The sequence below is a fragment of the Ostrea edulis genome, chromosome 6 (genome assembly GCF_947568905.1).
Source record: "Ostrea edulis chromosome 6, xbOstEdul1.1, whole genome shotgun sequence".
Classification (NCBI taxonomy): domain Eukaryota; kingdom Metazoa; phylum Mollusca; class Bivalvia; order Ostreida; family Ostreidae; genus Ostrea; species Ostrea edulis.
The window spans coordinates 86,223,625-86,243,872 of record NC_079169.1 but is presented as its reverse complement, the minus strand read 5'-3'; the positions used below and the strand labels follow the sequence as shown (position 1 = coordinate 86,243,872).

General features: G+C 34.8%; 1 protein-coding gene across 1 annotated transcript; it reads left to right on the top strand.

The window, feature by feature from the left end:
- The first annotated feature begins 2,022 nt into the window (after window positions 1-2,022).
- On the top strand, window positions 2,023-19,218 carry LOC125648295 (uncharacterized). The gene is made up of 4 exons (XM_048875272.2): window positions 2,023-2,058; window positions 13,295-13,532; window positions 14,760-14,810; window positions 18,263-19,218. The coding sequence occupies exons 1-4, from the start codon at window positions 2,050-2,052 to the stop codon at window positions 18,421-18,423; spliced, it is 459 nt and encodes a 152-aa protein (XP_048731229.1). The 5' UTR covers window positions 2,023-2,049; the 3' UTR covers window positions 18,424-19,218.
- Window positions 19,219-20,248: the final 1,030 nt, after the last annotated feature.

The window sequence follows — 20,248 nt, the reverse complement described above, 5'->3', positions numbered from 1 at the left end:
TGAGTTTTATGCTAGCCTTGGAACTTTCGATTTATTATTGAGACGTGAACGTTGAATAGCGAGAGCTGGGTTGGGGGTTAATTATTTAGACCTGGGTAGATACATAAGGAAAGAAAGTGTTTTTATGTTCCACGTAAATCAATGTTTCAATCACGTTTACTGGGGGTGCATCAGAATCTGTCCCCAAAAGGAATGTAAACGTGTTCACTCCCCTGTACAGTACTTAACAGACTGCATAAACCAGAAACAGAATTTTAGACACCAAAGAGATACTTAATTAGCAGGCTTTATAGTCAGTACCTTGAACATTTGTCTCCTATCTACATATCACTCAAACAGACAATTAAATCCGGTACCGATGATAGGCTATTTTTAAGCTAATGAACACACCCAATTTTACGTGCGTATCTTAAAAACAACAGATCAATGTCTTCTATAAGTATTTCCATTGAGCCATATTTAATTTATAAAGTCCAATAGAAAGCAATCTTTCCAATTTCATTTCAGATGAACTGGTACTTTGGTTTGTTTTAACAGTAAAAGCCCAAGGCCTTCCGCTCAATATATCTTCACGTCTTCCGAATTTCTCAAGGATTGTAAAAGGCGTAGCGCTGTGGACAATACTGAGGATTATATTTGGTTTAAAAACATTAACTAAAACAAAATTCAATTGGAATACTGCAATCCCACCTAGTGCAACAACACCCATTTATTCCGGCCTCTCCTTCAAATTTCTGGACCCGCATCTGAAGTGGTGGGTTTAAGAAACCACGAGAGAAGGCCATTTCACGAATGCTTATAAATCTGTCCCAACTTGATGGAAACTTAAAGTTAAAACCAAACTATAACCATGTATTTTTGCATTTAGAATTCCGCAACAACTGAATTTCAGATGTAATGGTCAGGAAGAAAGCTAAGAAACGGTGGTGAAATATCGTAAATACATGTATCAACACCTAAGGGACAGAACAAAACACCTGCCCAGACTCTATAGAAATATGTTCTATACTGGTTAATATTACATATTATTTATCAATTGTGTAAATTCGTATGTTGACTGAATTTCATAATGTGTTTTCTCCCGTGCGGTTTTCAACGAGTTTCAATAAAAATTAAGGTCAAGTGTTTCAGGATTATTTTAGAATCTGCAACAGAGCTTCACAACCATTATTGATTACATTTGAATTACGACAGTTGTACAATCGAGCTTTACACGAGGCGCTGTAGATGAATCCAAGCGCTATATGCACTTTAAACGTTGATAAGAATAGCGTAATTTTTTTCTATTATTTTGGTATCATAAGTGCATGAAGATCATGGTGGTTTGCAATTGAACTACATAACACTGAAACTTAAGATAATGGAAGTCATGCATGAAAATGATGATAACCTTGCCACCATTCTTTGAGTCATTTAGTATAAAATCGCAATTTTACAACAACAACAAAAATGTACCATCAGTTTTCATGCAAGCTTTGTAGTTTATGCATCTCCCTCTCACCATTATCTTGCATGTCCACGTTGCGAACACTCTGCTATTTGACACTGTTTCACTAGGATATGCTCGTTGTTTTCGCAGTGGAGGTAAGTGTTGAACTGTCATGCCAAAATATTCAGTACAAACATTGAATGCCATCATTCACATACACATTCAACTGTCCCATAACCGGTTAATTAACATAGGACGTTTAAATGCTGACTATAAGAGCGGACTTAGTGTACTTTAACTGGGGATGTGTACCTACATGTATATATAAGAGTTAACACAACAGCGGATTCCGTTAGATGTTGACAGAAAAATGTTCTGTACCGGCAATTTTTAATAATTAAGCCATCACCTCTGTCTTCCTTAGTAAAGATTCAATGTATGATATTAAGGAGCTATCTTAGATTGTAGCTCTTAGATTGTCCAGACCGCCACTACCGCCCACATTTATAGGTTCAATACCACTGTATTTAAACAGCTGATGTGGTACTACAATATTATATTGCCTTCAAGAAAATGTATCTTTTTCAGATGGATAGGTTGTTTAACATTGGAAATTAAAAATGACTTTGGTAAGTTCGTACAAATGCATGTCACGTTGACAAAGTTAAGTTTTCTCTCTTTTTCACTTCCAATACACTTGTATAAAAACTGCAGATTTCTTGTCTTTACTTTGTTTAACAAGTAACAATCAAATGTCTCTTAATTTTAATATATTTATTCAGCCAGTAAATCAAAACTCATAATATGACGCTACTCTGCATTGTTTTTCATTCGTAGAAATAATAAAAAATAATTTGGTTACCAAAATATCATAATTTGATATGTTCTATAACAAATTATTTAAACTCTAAAAGAAATATTTATATATATATATATATATATATATATATATATATATATATATATATATATTGCCTAGATGGTCAAGCGGTCTAGCGCGCTGGTTACATGCTGCTAGGAGATTTGGTTCCGCAGGTCGTGAGTTCAATCCCGGGTAGGGGCGGAAGTGGGTATCCAAATAAAGTGAAATGTTCTCTGCTTTATATATATATATATATTATATATATATATGTGTGTGTGTGTGTGTGTGTGTTCAGATACGTCTTCTACTTCCTGTCTATCTGTCCCATTTGCGTTTGACTAGTTTTGAATAAACCACTGTGACAAGATTATATCTTCATCACATGCCTCTTGGTGAGAAAATACCAACCATGTCCCAGTTATTCTGACGAACTTTGAGGATGTCCTCGTCTAACTACGGTAACTGTCATTTCTAATGACAGCATGAGAACCAAACCCAATTCCATTTCTAACCTTGATCCCCACATTTTTAAATTTTGCTGATGTCTGACTAACTTATTGCGGATACCGTCATGGAATGGAGATATATGACTTTGACCTTATCGTATGACTTCACATTTACGAATGTTTGTTTGAGTTCAGTTCTAACTAAACTATTCAGGATGCCTTTATCAAACTCCATACACAGGTACAACTTGATACGAATATGAAAACTATGCCGTAATCTATTTTCATTTTGACCTGATTATGAGACTTCATGATTTTCCTTTTGCTTTAAATCTCAACACTCTATAATTGCTGTTGCTGAACTGCTACATTATTTCCAGTAACACGCGGTCTCCTAGGGTCATTTCCAATCAAAATATCAAAGATATAAGATTAACTTTTGTGGTTGTTGCTAATATTGTCATCTTGATTCCTTAAATCCTTTATCATATTATCAATAATATTCCATTATCACCTGCATATGGTGTTTATTTCCCCCAATTAATTCGATACTCAAGAGCGTATGCTCGGTTTGAAATCGACACAGGAGTTGATGATACAGGGATTTCAAAGTCGGCATTTCGCAAATTATATGATTGTTATAAAGATTTACTTTATACAATATGTCATTTTGATAAAATGATATCTGACATTTTTCATACCAATTGGGCCGTTTTTTCCACACTGATTTTGACAACGGATTACTCCGTTTACCTGATCAAGATATAGGGCTCACGACAAGTGTGACCGGTCGACAGAGGATGTTTGCTCCTCTTAAGCACTTGATCCCACTTCTGGTATATCCAGGTTCGCCTAACTCTTAATTTTGTATTCCTGCTCGTTATCTTCACCTTTTCATTCAGGGTTACATTCTTAACATTCCACGAAAAAGGTGCCTAGAAGGAGTGAGTATCCCCTGTCGACCGGTCACACCCGCTGTAATCCCTATATCTTGATCAGGTTAACGGAGTAGTCCTTGTCACAATCAGTGCGTAAAGAACGATTGGTATGAAACACGTCAGACAACTTTTGATCAAATGACAGGCAAACTATATCGTTATAACGAACATAGAATTTGCGAAACACTGACTTCAAACAAGACGGTTGAACCCCCTATAACATCAATTTGTTTGTCAGTAGCCTGTCTCAATTTAGAAACCGATCATACGGAGAAAAAGTTCTTGCGCACCAACTCAGCTGAGAGACATGAACACCATGTTTCAACAGTCTCGATAGAAGTCAACATTTCGCAAATTATATGGTCGTTATGACGATCTAGTCCGTCAATACAACCTATCATAGGGTCAAATGCTGTCTGACGTGTTTCATACCGATTGTTAAGCCTTTCTTGGCACCCTGATTTTGACTACGGATAGCTCCGTTTACCTGACCAGGATATAGGGCTCACGCGAGTGTGACCGGTCGACAGGGGATGCTCACTCCTCCTAGGCACATGATCCCACTTCTTGTGTGTCCAGGGGTCCGTGTTTGCCCATATATCTATTATGTATTGCTTATAGCAGTTATGAGATTGATCACTGTTCGTTATCTTCACCTTTCATATGCAGGTGATAATAAATATTGTCTCCCAAATATGGGAAGTTGATAACGGAGAAGTTAAAGTCATCTCGTTTTCATAAAGTTATATTCTTAGTTTGCCGTTTACATCTAATATGTTCAATAAAATGTCCAAATATGAAGCAGATGTGGAAGACTCTACGGTGTCCATTATTTCATCGAATCGACTAATGAATGAAAATGATTATTTTTAATAGATGAAACGTAGTCGATACATCAAACTATCGAGTTGAAACCCACAATAAGATATTATTCTCCTCATGTAGAAGCGTTTGAATAAATTCTACCTCATAACAATATAAAAACAGGTCAACTAATAAACGAACACAAGACCTGATCGCCAAAGACTACGAAGAGTAGCTCCACCCTCATGTGAATTATCAATATTAATGATTAAAAGGGGGAAACTGTATTAATGTCCACTCATTATAGTTTGGTTGAATTGATAACCAAAGAAAATATGTATTTTGCCACCTCTTTTTAAGATATCAGACATACGAAAACAGAAGTATAGGCCAACATAAGAAAATCACACATTTTAGTAAAACAATACTAAAAATGTATTTTTAAAAATTGTTAAATTGACAAATTTTTAATGTCAACAGTTTAGAAAAACCGCAATTTTATAAATATGTATAAATTAATTGTGGATGTTATTATGGAAATCATTGTATACATGTTTTGACACATAGATTAAATACCAGCAAAGGAATTATTACCCTTGACAACACTTTTTAAATTAGGTGATTATCTGAACTTTTTCACTATCAATTGTATACTAGATTTTTTTAAATTTTATCCAGTGAATAAAATTCCTTTGAGAAATAAATTTCAATCATGCGCAAAGTATTATTTAATAAAGATTTTTGCAAAAACATTGTGATCACATGAAGATCGGTCTACCTTAAGAATCAAACGCAGACACGTAGGAATTCGAAGTTTGGGAAAAGGAGATATTCTAGGCTTCTTTTTTGCTTGTCAATCATCTTAGACGACAATATCTCCTCCGGTTGTCAAAACACTTTGAAAAACGATGCTACGTGTCTCCGTACGATTCCAAACTCTTAAAAAAAATAATAACCCAGCAGTAGGATGTAAATTTGCGGTTTTTTTAATTGACAGCCGCCATGTATAAATTAAGTGGCGACCGCCTAACGGCTTCCGTAGGAAATAGATAGTAGACCTAATTGATTATTTTGATTTAAACAGGTTTTCTTATTGTCGTTTTACTTTGATCTACTGGCCAAAAGAAATGGAATTTCTTCATTAATTGCATTTTATCGTTTTTCTCTATAATTAGATATATACACACATCCATGATATTCGTTAATGTGTAAGTCTTCACCTTGATAACTGCATTGAGTAAGGCATACTGTTCAGGATGCGCTAAGTTAACGCGCTTCATGAAACGCATGCTGCTGTGAGTGTCACAGTTCATTCCCTCATGCAAATTTTAAAAAAAGAATTTTATTCATGTCGTAAATCCTTGGTGCCCGAAATGTAGATTAAGCATTAACCAAATTAAGAATTAAATCCAAGACAATTACATAATTACATGTATGTTTGGACTGTAGAACGTTATAGCAAATGTGTTTTCTTGTTTTTAGAAGTTTCACGGGAAATATAATCTGTCTGATAAATGTTCCCTAAAAAACAGAAATGCCCGTAATTATGGAACTATTACATAAAGATACTTTCTGTCTGTAAATGAATGCAGTTGCTCTGTCCGTGAATAATTCATGGAAAAATGCATTTCCGTGGAAAAATGATCCGTAATTTATATACTTTTTCCTGAAGCCGTACATGTAACTGTCCGTGTTTGTAAACCATTGGTGTACGTTTCTGTCGTTCACTCAAGGGGAGGGGGTGGCAAAATACCAGGAATTTTAAATTTCTAAATGATGCCATTCATTCGGTTAGATGGAATGGCCTACATTTTTGCAGTTACTCCCCTTACACCGGAAGTTGGGGGGGGGGGGGGCGCTTACGATTGCGGTCCTAAGCTTTACAAAAATAGCATTAACAAATAGTGTATAGTAAAGCTCTATAGTATACCAAGTTTTAACAGGTTGTAATATATCTACATGACAAAAACAAGGTTTAATTTCTTCGATTTCATGAAGAAAACTTTTTAAAGTATGCACTTCGTTAAATTAAAGAGTTGGGAAAGGGGGAGGGGGTGTTATAGATGTATTTGACGTTTATTTCTGTTCAAATTATGTAATTAATACCGAGGATTGCAATAGTAATCTGTTTTAAAAACAACAGACACCTAGAAATAAAAGCACAATGAAAGCATGTGATACAATCAGGTACGCGACATCGTTTAGAGAGAGAGAGAGAGAGAGAGAGAGAGAGAGAGAGAGAGAGAGAGAGAGAGAAGTTGACTTTATCAACAATGCCTAAAATTTCTTGACAAGTAAATTTCAACCAAAAGAAAAAAACCAAAAAATAATAATGATAATCCAAAGCTCAAGAAGGAAGGCGGTAAGGGTTGATCTTTCAGTTCCATTCATTGGTGAAATTTTACATTTCCACTACCATTCCCGACAATGCTGTTGTTTTTTTTAAAGAGGGGGGGGGGGGGGGCTATCCGACAATAGATCTATATCTGCACGTAAAAATAATGTAATAATAAGAAGAGGTAGACCCATTGTTGCTACAAGCCTGATGATTGTTTTTGTGCTCATTTGAGTAATTGAAGTGCAAGAAGAGGTGTAAGTTGATGTACACAAAATCTAACTTTCAAAAGATTGAAACACACGCGAAAAAAAAAATCTAACTAAAATATTATACTAGAGATACCAATTCAAGATAATTAACATGCGTTATTTATTGGCACCTAGTGTACATTTAGCAACAAGTAGTTTTGTTCAGTGTGAAACGATAAATTGATATTGTACATGTATGAGTTGGGGGGGGGGGTGTATTGGTTGTCGAAAATATTGATAAAAATTAATAATGAAGAATTGCTGATATACTAAGGACATCATGATTCTGATTTAAAGAAATCGAGGACTAGGTAATATTTACATACTTTATTACATCATGACCATACATTGCTTGCGAGAAAATCACACAAGGGACACATATAAATGTAATTAGTAAAACAATTGGTTCAATTATACCATTTTTAAGTCATTACACTTAATCTTAGAAAAATTCCTTAACTGGCAATTGGTTGCAATCAAAAATTGTAAATCTTCTATTCATTCCTTAGATGACACCGTCAACCGAGGACCGCAATTTGCTGCGCGCCCTCTGTAATCAGGGGAAAATAACTCGCATAGCGTTATGAAAAATGTAGGCGATTACATTCCTTTACAATTGTCTATGCAGTTCAAAAATCAATATGATTTTCCTATGAAAAAATATATAATATAGACTGTGGTTTATTTGACAATAACTCGGGACAGCACAGCGTCACACTAAGTAATAGCATTAGTCCGATGAATAAAGTTGAAGAAAACCCCCAGAAATGATTATTTCAATTTATAACTGACAGACACGGTCTTGAGAATCGGATGTTACAATGACGTAAATATCACATACATGTTTACTGTCAATGGAAGCGTCAAAGTTTGTGTTTGGTATCTGCTGTGATGATACATGTAACACACAACGCTATGCAGAAATAAAATGCCTAACGCATGTCTCTGCTCCGCAGCATGGTATCACATGTATCATAAGATATTCCAACAAATAGAAATTAATGCTTAATTACGAAGTATTGTTTCCCCTTATGAAAAGTGCTCGTCATCAATCTAATGTATATTGAAATACTTACCGGTGCAAAGAGCCAATCTTTCTAGCAAGAGATTATTACGTCACGACCAGAAAAGTCAAGCGAAGGCAACTACAAAGACAGTCTCACTACAGAAAACTGTGACGTCACAGCGAAACGGGAAGCGACATCCCATTTGGATAATATTATATCGCAATTAGAATTTGTTGGGTTGAATTTAAATTTGCTGTGATTCCACGTTTTTGTTTATGACGCCGTTTAGTAATTCAAAACATTCGGACAGTGACCATCACATGTGATTAGATTTTAGAGATTGCTAAATTTTTATATCGTTGGGTAGTTCATACAATTCTTGCTTGCACAACTTACTTTTGAATTTTTATTTTTTTTTACATGAATAAGCCTGATGTTGATGCGATGGAGTAACTGTCACATATGTCCCTCTACCAAAATATGTATAAAATTCCATATATGTATACAGTCGCTATAATTTACTAATAGCTAGGATTTGATTCTTGGACGAAATCCAACATATTACATTGCGATTCTGTTTACATTAAAAGAAAGTATTCCACTGAACATGCAGCACGAGCGGAAAGATGCGCTGTATGTTTTCACAGGTAAACACAACGTTTTTATCAAAATAAACATACTTTAGTGAACTTCAGTTGTCAATCAAAATTTTCAAATGTTTATTTTATTGAATTATTTACTCTACTGTGATAGATTATCTAAACATCACTGTACTCAAAACATTAAGACTTTTTTTCTAATACGTCAAGGCATCAGAAATCAGTGGTGTATATATGTATGTGTGTTTCTTTTATTTTTGTTTTTTAATTGGTTTTGGGTTTTTTGTTTTGTAATCGGTTTTTGGTTAGTTTTTTTTTCGCAGTAGTGTCAAAGTGAATTTACAATCACGATTTTGTAACGAGTAATTGTTTGCTTACATGTATATACCTAATGTATCAAAAATGGGAGCCATTATCGACATATTTATGTAAAGCAATTTTACCGGTAATAAGATTTATATAATGTACCCGGATAATGATAATAGCTCTGTCCATGGACCGTTTATGCACCTATCACAAAAGTATTCATATCAATTTACAGCCAATAGTGAATGGCCTAAAAAATAAATTCTATCAACAATTTTTTTTTTGGGGGGGGGGGTATCATTAATATGCAATTTGATATGCTACAGCTTGAAAGTTTATTTTAAAAAATAGCACCTGTTAGCCGACAGAAAATGTCAAAATTAATTAAATTTGAAAAGAAATATATGAACAAATTGGTTTAACGTACATAATGTACCACCCCCTTGCTTACGTCTGGCGATCGCCCTCCCGTGTTTGACCTATAAACCGTGATTGCTTGTGATTAGATATTGATGCTGATAAAACATTGTTGTTTCTTTACCACCTGAATACACTCCGTGTTGGTAACGAATTATATTCTTTATCATTCCAAGTAGATTATCATGGGGCAAAAGTTCGTGTCTCCTTCAATTAGCCATTTATCCTTTTCCAACGACAGATCATCACTTTGAAAATGAGTAATAGATCGGTTTTTGTGGGGGAGTGGTGCTGAATTCGGTATGCTTTGAAATTGATTTGCAATTGAAAAGGGTGAACAAATCAAATGCCCTTATCCAGTTCGCACTATTTTTGTGCGAGTTCGACAAATATAATAATTTTTTCATGCAAATATGTACTATGTAGAGTCTACAATGTAATAACATTTGAATTAAATTGAAGGAAATAGCAAAACAATAAAATGATGTAAAATTGCAAGGATTAAGTTAGGTTAGAGAAATACAATAACAATTCTTCCTAATTTTTTCACGCATGTGCTTTTTTTTTCAATTTAAATTTTTTGTGTCGTTTGTTTTTATTTTGTTTGTTCGTTCGTTTGGTTGAACATTAGAACTCTAAGTAAATTAAAGTTTAGACCTTCTAAATACAAGGATAAGAGCAATACTTGAGCTTTAACTTTTAAAATATTAAGAAATCTCTATGGGGTTTTTTCTGATATTTTTTAGATTGTATGTTGTTCTTCGTAATTGTTTTTCTGCTACCTCTTAAACGTATTACTATTATGTTTTGTTATGCATACAGTGTTCTCCTCTGGTATATAAGAAAGTTGCATTGTTCCATATATGAACCTCTGACGATTTTTCTTGCATGTATTTTATTTCTTGTACCTCATGTACCGTTTAACATGGTTTGAGGGAATAAATTGAATTGCTTTGAACTCTGTGTTATGTAAACAAGACTCGAGCCTTTTCTACGTTTACAGACAAACTAGTGAGATGTTAATTTTTGTAATTTAAAGCATTCTAATTTCGCACAGACACAGGTTTAACTTTTAGATGACACATTTTACCTACAGAATACTTAAATTGCGATTTATATCATAAACGTACATTGATTACCTATACATTTTCAAAACTTTGTGAACAATATTATAACATACCCTAATCTTTGTTAACACAACAAATATTACACTCTATAATGATCTGTCATGTTGTATAACCTTAACTTTTTGTGATTTTTGTTTTCATCATTTGATAGTAGAATTGATCATTAACAGTGAAAAACAAAAACAAAAAACAAAAAAAATGGAGAAAATCGTGAATCAGTACCTTTAAAACTTGAGCAATACCATGGTATTTGACGTACATGAAAGTTTGACATGACACTAACAATGTCTCTTCATCTAATATGAGATAAGTTGTTATCTTGCGCCATTTTAATCTCATTAGTTGCGAATAAGAAAACGTCACACTCTCCAGTGACGTATCATTTTCTTCCGTGATGTCTCCCACATGAACATGATATAGGATTAGGTCTGTCTTAATGAACGGAGCGTTGTAAAAAGTTATCCTATGCATCGTTAGCAGCTAATTAAAGACTGTAAAAAATGGATGCCAGTTAGCGCAGCAACCAATTGCTATCATTCATCATTAGCAGTAATTTGTAAGGGGATCACAGTAAGCAATCAATGGACACAAGATATTTCTTTGTCACACTATGTCGTTTCTGTTCTGGACTTTTATTGATATTTTTCAATATTCTGGTCACCACCCCTGGACAAGTAAAAACATGCCTATTGGAATCACTATAATCTCTAAGAAATCACTAAAATATTACGCCGGTGCGAATATTGTGTATCACATGAGTGTATCGTATTATGTCGATGTGTTGTATTACATGCTCGCGTGTCGTAACACATGCGTGTATTCTATGCATATCTATAGTATTACATGCGTGTATTGTATACATATCTATAGTATTACATGCGTGTATTGTATGCGTGTTTATTGTATTACATACGTGTGTTGTATTGTAGGCGTGTTTATCGTATTACATGCGTGTATTGTATGTGTGTCTATCGTAACACATGCGTGTATTGTATGTGTGTCTATCGTATCACATGCGTATATTGTATGCGTGTTTATCGTATTACATGCGTGTATTGTATGTGTGTCTATCGTAACACATGCGTGTATTGTATACATATTTATAGTATTACATGCGTGTATTGTATACATATTTATAGTATTACATGCGTGTATTGTATGTGTATCTATAGTATTACATGCGTGTACTGTATTACGTGCGTGTGTTGTATTACATGTTTTTGTCGTGTTATGTAAAATATGTTGTATTAAGTTTGTGCGTTGTTATAGTTGCGTGTGACGCATTACGTGCGTGCATTATATAATCGTTTCCCTGTGATATCTTGTGAAAGAAATTCCTCGCGTCGAGATGTGTAGGAAATAACTTGAAAGATCACTATACATGTCTTCCTGTAAAACAGATTCGATACCCTTTTTTCTTAATCAGAGTACCACCAATCATTCACAAGTAATAAGGCCTCTGAAATAAATTATACAACCTTTTTTTTAGAGGACAACATTCCTGCCTCCCTGTCAGCAGAGATAACGGAAGAACCAGTCATGTACTTGATTATCAAATATTTACATGATATCTGCCAGGCAATATCAGATATGGCTTAGTTAATATATCTACATGTCAATATATGAGGACACTTATGTGTGATATAATCGTCGTTCTCACATAGTCACCATTCTTAAAACAGTTATTCCAGTGATGTAATACACGTAGCTAAAGAAATCCATGACATTGTAATTTGGGAATAATTAGGTGCCAAGGTTTTTGTTTGTTTTGTCGTACAATGCACGAGAAAATGCAATACTAGACAAGATTTGTTATCTTCGCTCACCGAATATCTGAATATGTGTCAGTAAGGTATAGGAGACTGAAACGACGCACCATCATCGATAGTTCGTGTACAAGGTCGTGCATTTTATTTTTGGCTGTGGTGATACAGTGTAGTTTATGGTGCCAGAAAAACAGCCTCTTTTCTAAACATGTATTTTAGCATACATGTATGCGGTGTGTGTTAGGATCATCTATTTCTGTATCGGTCATATTTGTCCAATGTAAGTACATCTTAAGGTATCTTGTTGAATTACAAAGTTAACATACCCGTATCATCCGTCTATCATTAATCGTCAATCTAAACTCTCATGTTGGTAAATTATTGACCATTTAAATAAAATCTTTATATGGTATTTTTGCATGATTATTAAAACGTGGAGGATTTTTTAAAATGCCTCAGGTACTTCTGTAATATAATTTGTCGCCATTATAAAAAGCGGTTTCACATTTTTATCTATTTGCACTTGTGCGACACGTCCCCAGTAACTGCTTTAATACCTTTGAATCTAATATGATACCCATATTTTTAAATTCTAAAAATAATTGTAATTTGAAACTACGTCAAAACCAGGAACAGAAGGACAGTTGTAGCGTTGCCCTCTAAACACGCCTTGCTTCTCAGAAAGGAATTTAAAGGCTTGCGCATGTTTTTATTATATGCAACCCCGTTTCTTGCGGTATTTAAATAAGATTTATTTATAGAAGACGGCAGTTCATGGGTACCATGAAGGCTTTGATTTCCTAGTTGAACTGAGCTTATTACTAATGAATTTGGTATAGGATTGATAACTTAGTACATTATACAGTCCATAAAACGGTAAATCAGTGGAGTTTATGGCTAATAAATGTAAAACGTATACGGTACCAATTTTGATGCACCAGATGCGCATTTCGACAAATAATGTCTCTTCAGTGATGCTTAAACCGAAATGTTTTGTCATTTTTCAGGTCTCGATTTGGTTCCCTGGGATGTGGCCTGATAAAGTCTGTCTACACCATGTATGTTACATTATCATGATAGTATTATGTGTGGTTTCACTTCATGCACGCCCAACATCAAAGGGTCTCAACATCGACAAAAATGTGCTCCAAAGATTCAAGCAGACATTAACAAATCACAGATTGCAAACATTCAACGATTTTCACCAAGTTCTGGACGATTTGGATAATATATACTCACATCAAGGTATGTCTAAATTTTATATATAAAATTGCTATCCAACATCCCATTAAAAAAAAATCAAACCATGAAAGCAAAAAAAAAAAAAATAATATTCGGGGTCATGACTATTTACATGTAACATGATAATACAAAATCGCTATTAAAAGGATATAAATTTTATACTTGGTGCAATGGATTGGAAATTACACGCTTCAAATCTAACAATTCCTTTATCAATATATACATGTACATGTTGAATAGTAAAAGTATGTTAAAGCAAGTTTGTATATCATTCAACTATAGCGTGATACACGTACCTCGCGATGTATCTTGATACATTCATAAAAGATAAAATTAAAACAAAACATTTTAAATACCTGTATGCGTAAGTTTAATAACAATAACATTTATTGTGAGTTTATAATGTACACTACATGGTATGTAATCTGTCAGGGATTTTTTTTAAATAAAACGTTCATTACACAGAAACTAATGACAATGATTTAATATTTTTAAATTTTTCTTTAAAAAGGGTTCATTTACTTTAAATTTCGAAATTGTATTGCATCAACTTTAATGGTAACCCATTAATATATTATTGGTATCATTAATCTATTATTTTATTTTCGCACGTTTCAGAACACTATTAATAAATACAATACTTTGATTACAGTGGTGGTGAAGATCCTCTAAAATGGAAATTTGTTTATTAAAAAAAAAAAAGATAGGACCTTAAAACAGGAAAAGAGAAAAGGTTTCTGCTCCGCTTAGAATAGCTTCAAAATGTCTATCATGAAGTAGATACAGGATTTAAAAAAACAAACACGAGTTTTAGGAGTCGCCTGTTTGTTGCTTTACGTTTCGTACTGATGAATTTTGTTGATACACATGCCTTCACACCAGTTTTGTTTTTATCAAAAATAAATATATAAAAAAGGGAAAGTTGAACACCAATTACATTTGTAGTTGCTCGTTAATGAAAAAGATACCATGTTCCATTTGCGATCGGTTCATATATCAAAAATTCACTGTAAAACAAGCGGGTATGCATTTTCTTGATGGATTTGATTAATCAGTCTCAGGGATCTTGGTATATCGTGTTTTGTGTACCTAACCACAACCACCTTAACTTGTATTGCTAATTGATATAAATACGACTCGTTCATAGTAGTACTGACAAAATATAACTGTAATTACATCTTTTTATTTTTTATTATTATTATTATTTTTTTTTTTTTATTTTATTTTTAGATAAATACAGTATTTTAGGAAGACAGACTCGGGATAAGAGAGACGCGGTCGGTAAGTGAACTATCTGACACATTTACAGCCTCAATTTAGGTGTACAGTCTTCTATGATATGCTTGTTTTGAAACAAAACAGAAACAGATGGTTTGGTTTGAATGAACGATAATACATTGATAGAAAGCATTTGATGGGTCATAGAGTTGAACGCAATGACTTGAAATCATTTTAATATTCTTGTACCAACGTATCTCAATACTATATATCACGCTTATCAAAGCTAGGCATCTGCCCGAATAATTTTCTCTTCCTACGAACTTAAGAGTTTATTTCCAATTAGTAAAATTTCAATATCTTATCACATTCATTAACCGTAACTTTGAAAATGTGTTCAATGTTCAAATGCATTTTGCATACTTTTACGTATAATCATAGCAATTATTAAATAACTTGCCTTAGAAGCACAATTCTTGCATTTTTAATGAATTTTTACAAGATTTAGTCTGCTTCAAGAACGTTTTAACCGTATTTCAAAATCTCGCATATCTTACACACTGTTACATCTACAATTCACATTAGGAGGGGACAACTCTGAACCAAGTACTACATTAATACACCAATTCAACTAAAAGTTCAGAAGCATACCGCCGCGATGGCCCTAGAGGTTAGAGCGTTCGCCCCCCCCCCCCCCCCCCCCCCCCCCCCCCCCCCCCCCCATATGGAAGGCCGTTAGGGTTAGTTAAAACAGGTAGAAACAGTTCCCATCGCCAAACGCTCGGTATCAGGTGTGAATGTCACAGGTCCTCGAAGATGAAGAAAATCAAATATATGAGAGTAATGTATATTCGGATACACTCTTCAACTTCCGATGAGTAGCCTTAATTACATTCTAATCTTTATTCCGAATAGCTGCATACCAAGTCATGGTACATGTTTAGAAGTATTGTTACGTTTCGGAGCAATCCAATAAGGCCCCCATGGCATTTGGTTAGTTGAGACAAAATCGACTTGTTCTCCGCCAAGACACAATATGTGCAGCTGAAATAAGTAGTAGTTCCGTAGACGTTTTGTTACTTTGTTGGGGGGCAATTAATTACCACTATGTCCTAGACAAAATGGACGTAGCCGGGGAGGCTTAATAAGAGTCTCCATACTTAGCAAAATGTTTACAATGGTAAACCGGTGGCGGCAGCCTCGTGCCATTGGTGTGACAAAAGCCCCTCACTGTGACGTCACGGCCGTAAACGCCATGCGTAGGTCAATTTAGTGACACTTCGTCAAAAAATAGTGACATTATAACAAAATAAGAAATATTCCTACAAAGAATTGTTACGATTTACCGGTAAACAAAACAAGATAGTTTTTATGGAATATTCCCACATATCGATTTACCGGCAAAACAAGATATGAAATATTCCCATAGAAAGTTACATATCCCCCCCCCCCCCCCCCCCCCCCGCAAAACAACTTAAAAACTTCAGTAGACTTTTTGCATTCCGATTCACTTCATAGTCACCATACTCCTTACGATGTGCCTCTAGATCTGGTTATCTTTCAGAAGTGTTTCTTACTTTTCGGGGCGATCCTAATTCAAATATTGGCTGTCTGAGACAAAATTTGTTGATCAATTCTCCTTTAAAAACAATTGCATACCAAGTCACCTGTTTCAATATTTTAGTCTTACCTTAAAAGTCTTGTATCTTTATGAAGTGCTCCATGCTAATTTACATTGTACCATTACCATTGGTATTGACTGGTTGAGAGAAATATAATTCTTTTCTAGAACATCTGAACCATAAGCAATTACAAATGCACTACCTGATACAAAAGGTGCTATAAAAGTTTGGATTGCTTTTGGAGCAGTACAGTATGATGATGGGCTTTGATGGTTGTAATTATTATGCATATTCAATTTGTCATAATGCTATAAGATATATGTCTTTCGCAATAAAATAATTGATTCGACTTCTCCAATTTCCTGTTGCAGACAAGATAGTTGAATTTGACTATTAGCTTGTACTCCAGCCTTGCATTCATATAGATAACTGTCGATTAAACGGAAATGTTGGACAACAAAACCCAGACAGCCGCATTTATTTTACATGCATTTTACTTGCATGCAGCAGCACATATAGCACACACGTTGTTCTAGTGAACCCAAGGAATATTGTAATTTGCATACTGAATTTCGCTATGATTGGCATAGCTATTTAGTGTGATTGGGAGTAAAACAATCTTTTTCTCAAGAAAAAAATGCATGGCAAGTCTTCCTTCGACTCGTGCATATGCGAGCAATCCAGGCTCTCAATAGCCGATTGACATAAGCGTACCGAAAGTTAGATGTTCATGTGCATAAATTTCCTCTAGATTTCGAAACACACTGGTATTCAATCTGTCTGAATAGCTTCTCAATTTCATTCGCCCGATTCTATTTTCATATGGTCTTAATTGGATCGAGTCAATAGTTTTCTCAGATACTGACAATCACACTATCACCTCAAATAATTATTTACTTGACATGAGAAGTGTCGCGACCCGCGAGACCCACCACCAAGAGCCATTTAAAAAAATAGATAAGAAAGTTCGATGGATTCTCGTTAATTTCTTTGATCTGTATAATTAGTTAAGAGAAAATTAATTATATGTCCCATTCATCAAAGGGTTGTCGAATCTATGAATTCAACCCACATTTTATTCTAAATCTTGTTGAGCAAGCATGTATACCTAGAGTGCAAACCAGAGCAATTAAGATCTATTATTAGTAAATTGCAGAGCAATCTATGTCTATAAAAAGACTGAGACGATCAATCAGACGCTTGAATATCACCAAGAGCTTTAAAATTCAAATTAGGGTACTCAATTTCCCCCCGGTGTAGTTCCTCAGATCGTGTTGAGTTAAATTCACTCATGCCGTGATATAGTTATGATATACCAACACTCATGGGTCCACACTATTTGTAACATGACCCTACTCTAACGCACCGATTTGTTTGATCCATTGCTCCAATACATCTAATTTAAGTTCATATGATTACACATCTATCTTATTTACGGTGAATGAAGATTATTTATAAACGCTGGGTTTTTAAACTCTTCCCCCACCCCCAATTTCATCATACATCAACTAACCTGGAATTAAAATGTTTATTGAAATATACACGTTTCTCGTTCAGATACTACATATGTACATATGCTGGAGATAATTCGGATCCTGTATAATCAGCTGATTACACAATGTTAAAATGTAGAATGCCAATGGGCAATTGACAAGCATCACGTGTTACAGCTATCTTGTATATGTATATAACACGATAATTCTACAAACCATTCAGTGTTTACAAAGGTACTGCCCATGTGATATACCCATGTATTTTCATTTCTTAATGAAATTGCATTATGACTACCATGCAAAATTTAGTTCAGACATTGCAGAATGCAATAGTTTATCAACAAATATATAAACAAAAATGTCACTGCTATTTGTATTGAGGTTTTGTATTCCATTGTAGGTTTTGCAGGAAGCGATATTTTGGACACGTTGCTGTCCACATTGTTGCGTCCTGGGGGCTCGGGTCGAGGGTCACATTTCCGGCCGCCATTCCCACGTGGACGATTGAGTGTAAATGCGACATTTACGATGCTTCGAAATCAAATGCAGTCCAGTGGTTGATGGCTACTTATTCTTAAATCGGGGAACTTTGATCTGATATTTATTATTGAGTGATATTTTGTTTTTGTTGTTGTCTGTTACCTATTATGTTAAAATTTCATTTCAATTCAAGAAGTATGTTACCTCGCATTATTTATTGACTTTCATTTTTGGTGTTTCCCTTTCCTATCATATCAACATTCATCAACTGTCGGGTCGTGACTACTATTTACTAAATTAACACCATCATGTTCATGTTCCTGCCCTTCGCAGTCTCTCAATAACTAGTGTTTCGTTTAAAAAACCAAATGAATACATACACGACATCCATACACTGACAACACACGTATCTCCTAAGGTATAATTTACAGTCTTGAAAAAATTGGCAAAATGAAGACATAGTGCTTTAAGATATTACATAAAAACAAATGAAGTTAGTGTATTATCAAAAGCATGAATGATATAAGAAGATGACATCGTGAAATCATGTAGGGACAAAATACTGTCCCGGATGAAGGCATTTCGTGGGTGAAGAACACACACTGCAATTAGTAACACAGTCTAAAGCCTATGTTAATGAGCATACAGGTCTTGTTGATGTTCCTTACCTTGCAAATAAATGTACTAAATGAAAGAGCTTTTATCATTTACTTTAATTTAATTCAAACAGATCCCATGCGGAATAGAATTACATGTAACATCATGGTTTGTCAACGTTAACATATTTGATCTTTATAAATGTTCATTTATATTTTCCTTTTAATATTGTATATATGTCCAATATGTTGTTTATAAAACGGTCTTGTATGCAATATATCCGATGGGTTGTTTATTTGTTTCGCTACCAAGGATTTCATTGGTCTAATTTTGCCCTGCATCGATTAAAAAGCACGCGACATATTCCGGGTGCACATCACAAGGTCACGAAACCGCAGTCTAGATTTGATTATCTACAGGAAAATAGAACAATCAACACAAAGATACATACCCAACCGTTGTAACTTGAAAATCGTACCACGTTACAAAACAGTTGGCAAATCATGAAATATGTCTGTACGAATTTAGTTTTGTGTAGTAGCTGCTTTACTAAAATGGTACACAATTATCAGAGGCGTGTGCGGACTTTGACAAGTCAGCTTGTCAGCCACAATATTTGAACTGTTCACATTTTGAGGCTGACAAACTTATAACTCATTTTAATGAATTTCTTGAGAACAAAATCAACAATTTCTCTGATACGATAGAAAAGAATTAGTAACGCATACCAATGAGATATTACACTACAAATTGAAAGTCATATTATGAAAATAGAAATAAAACACCAAGGATAGAAAATCAGACTACAAGTGCAAAATATAGAATGCAAATCACTTGTTTGTTTGTCTCCAATTCGAGAACTTTTCACCTATGTACAGACGTCACTTGATTTAGGTGAAAAGCTACAAATTTTGACCTATATGTATATGGTGTTTTTACGCTGAAATATGAAAATGTGAAGATAACGATCAGTGATCAATCTCATCCATGTAACTCTTATAGAGAATACAAAATAGGGAGTTGGGCAAACACGGACCCCTGGATAGGAGGAGTAAGCACCCCCTGTCGATCAGTCACACCCGCCGTGAGCCCTACCCTGGATAGGAGTAAGCATCGCCTGTCGATCAGTCACACCCGCCGTGAGCCCTACCCTGGATAGGAGGAGTAAGCATCCCCTGTCGATTAGTCACACCCGCCGTGAGCCCTACCCTGGATAGGAGGAGTAAGCATCACCTGTCGATCAGTCACACCCGCCGTGAGCCCTACCCTGGATAGGAGGAGTAAGCATCCCCTGTCGATCAGTCACACC